At 52.4% G+C, this 6,165-nt stretch overlaps 1 protein-coding gene across 10 annotated transcripts in view; it reads right to left on the reverse strand.

The window, feature by feature from the left end:
- The window catches only part of JADE2 (jade family PHD finger 2), a 48,358-nt gene that overhangs the window by 35,124 nt on the left and 7,069 nt on the right, over positions 1–6,165 (reverse strand). For 5 of the 10 annotated variants that reach the window (XM_006923121.3, XM_015598204.2, XM_006923119.3 and 2 more), the window contains exons 2-3: positions 2,499–2,556; positions 463–551 (exon numbers count right to left, since the gene is read on the reverse strand). In XM_006923121.3, the coding sequence (XP_006923183.1) occupies positions 463–551; positions 2,499–2,556 (147 nt within the window). The other 5 variants (XM_015598203.2, XM_025040639.1, XM_025040637.1 and 2 more) reach the window with 3 other exon arrangements.

A 6,165-nucleotide genomic window follows, 5' to 3' on the forward strand; every position in this document is an offset into this window, starting at 1 on the left:
TCTTTAAAGTGTATCACATGCCACTGCTTCTTACTGCACTGTCTCCACCAAGCTCTAAGCCACCATCGTTTGTCTCCTGATCAACTGCAAAAGAATCTTTCCTGCTTCTGCCCTTGTCCCCCATATTCCCGTCTTCTCCTCACAGTAGCCACTGGGACCTTTCATTAAAACATCAGACTATGTCATTATCCTGCTTATAATCCTGGAAAGAAACTTCTAGTCCAGGTCAATAGGGACATCTTTACAACAACCTACAAGGCTAAGAGAGCGACACCCCCTCTCCCCTCCCATCAATTCCACTTAGCAACACCGGCCTCACTTGGCAATGACTGTGCCCTTTGCCAGGAGTGCTCTTCCCCCACACATCTGCAAGGCTCACTCTCCCTCATTCGCCCCAGGTCTCTGCTCCTGTCACCTCCCCACCTCTGCTTCATCTTCCTCCAGGACACTTGCACAACTCACCTCTGAGGGCTTCTTTTCGTTCTGCCGGGGCCAGCCCGACTTGGTGTTGCTGGGCAGTTTGGAGCATCTTGAGGCAGATGTAGTGTGACCTACAGAGAGAACACAGCTCATTAGCAGCTCTTGCAAGGCCAGGAACACCATCCACCTGCGTTCCAAGGACAGGAAGCCTGTAAGGAAAGCTCTAGCTTGAATGTTCAGGAGGTGAACACCTCTGTGAGCACCTGGTGAACTGTCCCTGCTCTGGGCCTTTCAAATGATGAGTGGAGACATGATGCCTCCTCCACTCATCAACTAGAAGGGGCTTGGAAAATAAAAGGCGGTGACTAGGACTAATCATTAGCTTCCTGTGTGACCCATGACAAATCCTCTGCACTCTCTGGTCCTCTGCTTCCTCCTTGGCGTGATGCCAAATGGGTAGACAGAGGTAGGACAGGGCAGCTGGAATAGTAGTGCTCTAAAGCAGACCCATGGACCGGGCTTGAGCCTGGCTCAGCCACTTAACTGCTCGTCACCCGGCCAAACGACTTAATCTCTCTGAGCCTCAGTTTGCTCTTCTATAAAATGGAGGTAAGAGAATAACTATCTTCAAAGGGTTACTGTGAGAATTAGATATCATACCTGTAAAGTCTTAGCATAGTCCCTGGCACACGGTGCTGCCTTAATAAACATTAGCAATTATTATGAGGGTCTAAGCCCTTACTGGACAACAAGGCTGTGGCTTCCAGCCCTATGGGTCAAAGGAGCAGCAGTCATAGGTGGGCACAGTGGAGGAAAGGTGGAGAAGGAGCATGCTACAGCCTGGCCCAACTCCGAGGCAGCTACAGGGCTCAGCTGCCCAGACACCCACCCCTGCAGGTGCTCCGCCCTCAAGGGTTCCTTTGCCTGTAATAAAGTTAGAAGTAGAGGATGCGGTTCTTTTTGGCTGTGCTGAGCCAGGCCACAGGCAGCGTGGTTGTAGCCACAGAGCGCCTGACGCTGTGATCTCTTGCCGCAGGCAGGAAGGACTGACTGGCCAGGTTAGACGCCAGAGCCAAGCGGAGCAAACAGACCCCAAAGGACACACATGAGACCTGGAGGAGAAGGGACTGGGACCTGACCCCCACCATTCTAGTTCATCTGCCTCAGGTTCTGGGGGGTGGGTTGCAAAACTCTGGGAGCTCTAGGAGGCCTTGGAGATCTCCCTAATCCCAGGTGCTCACCACATATGTGAACAAACCAAGGTCTAGAGTTGTAGAACTCCAGGCCCAGCCTCCTTGGCAGTATGGCCTCTTCCTTAGCCTGGGCTTCCACCGGGATATACCACAAATGAGGAGGGATACTCCTGGCAGTGTGTCTCTCCCACAGGGCAGAATGGAATTCCTTACTCCAACTGGCTGATACAGGCCCAGGTTCCTAGGGCAGCTGAGAAGAGCTGCCTTCTGCTACTACAGAAAAGCTCTCAGAAAAGGCTCTCTAAACTCCATTTCCTCCTTGACAATGTCCCCCACCCCCTAGACATCCAAATGACACCCCCAGCCCATACATAAGTCTACCTCTGAGATTCTATTAGCAAGATCCCATGAAGGGCAGACTCCAATAATATCTTCAGCAAATATTTACTGAACACCTATTATGTGCCTGATCTAGCTGGAGATAAGGCAGTGAATAAGACATAACCCTTCTATCAAGGAGCTTACCAGTGGTTAGGAATGATACTTATCAGGTAATTACAATAGTGACAGGTTTTCTATTGGCTGGGGACGTCCTATAAGGCTCTGACACAACAGTAGGGCCACAAGGACAGGAACCTAAGAGCCACGTATGTAAAGGCTCAGAGGGGAGCTGAGACCTGGAGGGAAAAGGGGAGTAAAGTAAGGAGGACAGCAAGACCCTGGAGGCCAGGGTGGTGTGGGGACTCTCTTAGGAGCAGAGGGATCTGATCTAGCTCACGCTTTTGTCAACACTGAGACCATGGGGCAGCCTTCCCCACTCTGGGCCTGAGGGCCCAGTGATGACTCAAATGCTTTCCCTGTAGGAACCCAAATGGAAGGTCTTACTGTCAGTGGTGTCGGAGTTGTCGCTGCTGATGGAGTATTTTCGCCTCTTCTCTTCCATCTGCAACAAAAGGCAGGTCCCATTACACTCACAGGCGGAATGGGAAATCTTCAATCTCTCTTAAAATCACCAGTACCTACCTCCCCACACCCGCCTGAAGCAGAAGAATGAGAACAAGGCCCTGCCCCAGGCTTCTCCTCAGCCAGCCCCACCCCCTCTCCACCCACCCTAGGGAGGAATGGGGTTGGGGGAGAGGAGGCTGCATCTCCTATCTCCTGAGCCCAGAGTCTCAGAGGAGCAGGAGTCTAAGACAGAGAGGGAGGGCAGCAGGGTCGGGGGTGGTCAAAAGCCCAGACTGAACAGTAACTAGGAGGGCAGCAGGGTGGGGGGTGGTCAAAAGCCCAGACTGAACAGTAACTAGTAACCTTCCCCAGCTTCCACTTGAGGAAACTCAGGCCCATCAGAGAATCCACTCCCACTCAGTTGCAATGGGTGCCCTGCTGGGTGCCTGAGGTGGGGAAGGCAGAGGAAACAAGATTGATTTTTCCAGTAGGACCATGCTATCTGGTTTAAAGGACAAGCCAGCAAGAACAGCACTGAGGACACATCTGAGAGGAGTGGCTAGAAGAGTGTGGAAATGGGGGTGGGGGCAGGGAGGCTCCAAGCTGGGTCCCATTGATACACCAGGCCCAGGGATACTGGATCTGGGCTGGGCTCCCTCCCGCTCCCAGTGCCCTTCTCCAGAGAATACTACAAATCCACTTTATCTCGACTGCAGTATTTAACTTTAAGGTAAGAAGGGCAGCTCTCCCACGCTGAGCTGCTTCCTCCACCCATACCATCTCCGCTGTCTCCTGTTTCCTAACAACCTGGTGAGTTGTGAGCTATTAGCTTCACTTACTGGGGAGGCTCAGTGCCTTGTCCTGCTAGTAACTGGCTGAACTGGGATTTGAATCCACGTGGGCTGATCCCTGAGCCCACGCTGAGCTGCCTTTGTGCCTTTGTCAGCTCCTGCCTGTTGGAAGTGCTTTCCTACCCACTAGTGCCTCTAATCCTGCAGAGTGTCCAGGGTGGCAGAGCCTGTTCTTGTCCCCACTTGGAGGGGAGAATACTGAGTGGCTTGTTAATACGCCCTGGGTCTCGCAGCTCGTCGGAGGCTGAGTCCTAAGGTGAGAACAGATCTGGGGCTCGGGGCCCAGAGCGCTTTCCACCATGTTCCTATTAGTCTGGACTCTGAGTTGCCTCACTACCCGTAGCAAAAGACAAGAAGCCAGTGTCAACAGAAAGAAAGCCCTGTTGCCCAGCCCTGCTGCAGGCCAGCCAGGCTCCCCACCCTGCCTGGGATCCTACCTGCCATGTCACCACCCCGAGTCTGCCCACGCCAGGCCTGGGGTTCCCCTTCTCCTACTGTGGCCCAGAGAGACCAGGGAGCATTAGGCAGGGCGTGACTATCCAGACCTCTGAGTTGACCAGGGGGTCCCGCCTGCCTTGGACTTGACCTCAGCTAGGAGCTTCTCTCCACCCCAGTGTTCCCCAACAGCAGGATCAGGATGACAGGAAGGTTCATTGAGGCTGCTTGTTGCCCAGCTCCAAAGGTACGTGGACAAGTGCTCTGCAGAGGGTGTGGAGGTACAGAGAGACTCCTGGTGGTGTGAGCAGCATGGATGGCAGGCAGGGAGGCTGGAACAACAGGACTAAAATTACTAAGCACTCACTGCAGCAGGGGAGGAGGATGTCCTGGTACACAGGGACTTCATTAAACCCTCAGAACAAACAGAACTTCGATGCCAGTGACCATGACAGTTGCTTCCCTTTTGCAGATAAAAACGAAGCTGAGAGCTTAAGTGACTTGCCCCAGACTAGTGCTTGTAGCAAATCTGGCTCAGGAGACCACACTCTTGACCTTTAGACCTCCCTGCCACTGTGCAGCAGAGTGCAATCAGCGGCCCAGGTCGTAGAACAAACGGGGCAATAATGCTCCACTACCCACAGCAGCCCATCCTCACTGTCATCTGGGGTCTGAGAGTGTCCAAGGTGACTTCAACAGAACCCTGACTATAGCCCACATCTTGCCAACCCAGCCCTGCCACGGGTAGGGTAAGAGGAGGGGAGAGGTACTATAAATTCACCCAGCTAATTTCTCCTGCAATGGGCTGTCCAGGAATTGCATTTCTGTTCATTTCCTGCAAAGCAGGCACCTCCAAGCCAGGCTCTCCCATAGCATAAAAGCAGGAGCTCTCGATTCAGGGGTACTGGCTTCAAAGCCTAGCTCCACCCCTCACTAGATCAGAGACCACGGGAAAGACACACCTCCCAGAGAAGGCCAACTGGACCTGAATTTTTACATAAATCTCCTGAACTTAAAATATTGGCAAATGACTCAGAATTTTTAAAACACTTTGAGAGGGCCAAACTAAACACATCTCTGGGCCAGAATCAGCTGGTGAGAATAAATGAGAGCAGCGTAAAGCCCTTAGCCCAGTGGTTTGCTCTCCACATAGGTGCCAGTTAATACCTTTGGGCCAGGTAGTGAGTCTTTCTACCAGCACCTACCTGAAAGGCTCCTCAGAGGGAGCTGTGACAATGTATAGTAAGGAAGGGCCTCTACAACAGGATCCCTGACTGCTGCCACCTGTCTCATAATGCTCTTTCCTGCTGCCCAGGACCAGTGATCAGCCAGCATGAAGACCTGCACCCTACCCTCAGCCAGCTCCCTGTCCAACCTGCCCTCCATGGAACAGCGCAGAGTCCTCCTGGGCAGGGTGTTATTAAGAGAACAGATTTTGTGGTGGCTTAATTAGAATAATAACTAGGCTTCAGAGGGAAGTCACTGTTTTGTGAGTGAATCTTCTTTCCTTTGAACTAAGTCTGTTCCAAGGGCCTCCCTGCCTCCGGTGAGCCTCCACCATCAGTGGCTAATGGAGGCCCAGATGATGCCTGGGCTTTCTTGTGGGACAACCCTTCACCTCACGAATGCCCCTCTCCACCCCAGCAAGAAGGACAGGGAGGACTCCACTAGAGCTGAAATCCAGGGCTGCAAACGCAGGTGGGGGCTGTGGGCGCTGAGACTTGATCTTAGCCTCTGGGTTTTCCTTCTCCCCTGGCCCCTCTAATCTCTCCCAAAGCAAGATCTGTTCTGTGAAAATCCCTTAGTGTCACAAGGCACTTGCTTTTGGGGACAGAAAGTGCTCCGGAAACCTTTCCTACAAAGGAGACTCTAGGAAAGAAAGGGTCCACTTTTCTTTCCATTTCTACCTCCCACACCATCCCCAGCATGGACACACTGATAGGAATCTCTCCTTTGCAGTGTGGGTATCATAGGGTCTCCTCAGTGCAGCAGCAGCCTACGGCCTCTCTGTGCATCCTCTATCTACCCCGCAGCCAACCCTTGGCTAGTCCAGTGGGCTCTCTCTCCAAAATATACCATGAATCCACCCCCTTTACTCCATTTCTACTTATACACACTAGTCCGAGCCAGTCTCGTCTTGCCTGACTCCTCATTTATCGCCCAGCTTCTACTGTCGTTCTCCCATAATCCAGGATCCACAGAGCAGCCAGAATTATCTTTAAAAAGTATAAATCAGACCATGTCATGCCCGTTTAAAATCTTTTAAACGCTTCCCTACTGGCCAAAGGACAAAACTCAAGCCCCTGATCACAAGACCCTAC

This window comes from Pteropus alecto, unplaced genomic scaffold (assembly GCF_000325575.1).
Source record: "Pteropus alecto unplaced genomic scaffold, ASM32557v1 scaffold78, whole genome shotgun sequence".
NCBI lineage: Eukaryota > Metazoa > Chordata > Mammalia > Chiroptera > Pteropodidae > Pteropus > Pteropus alecto.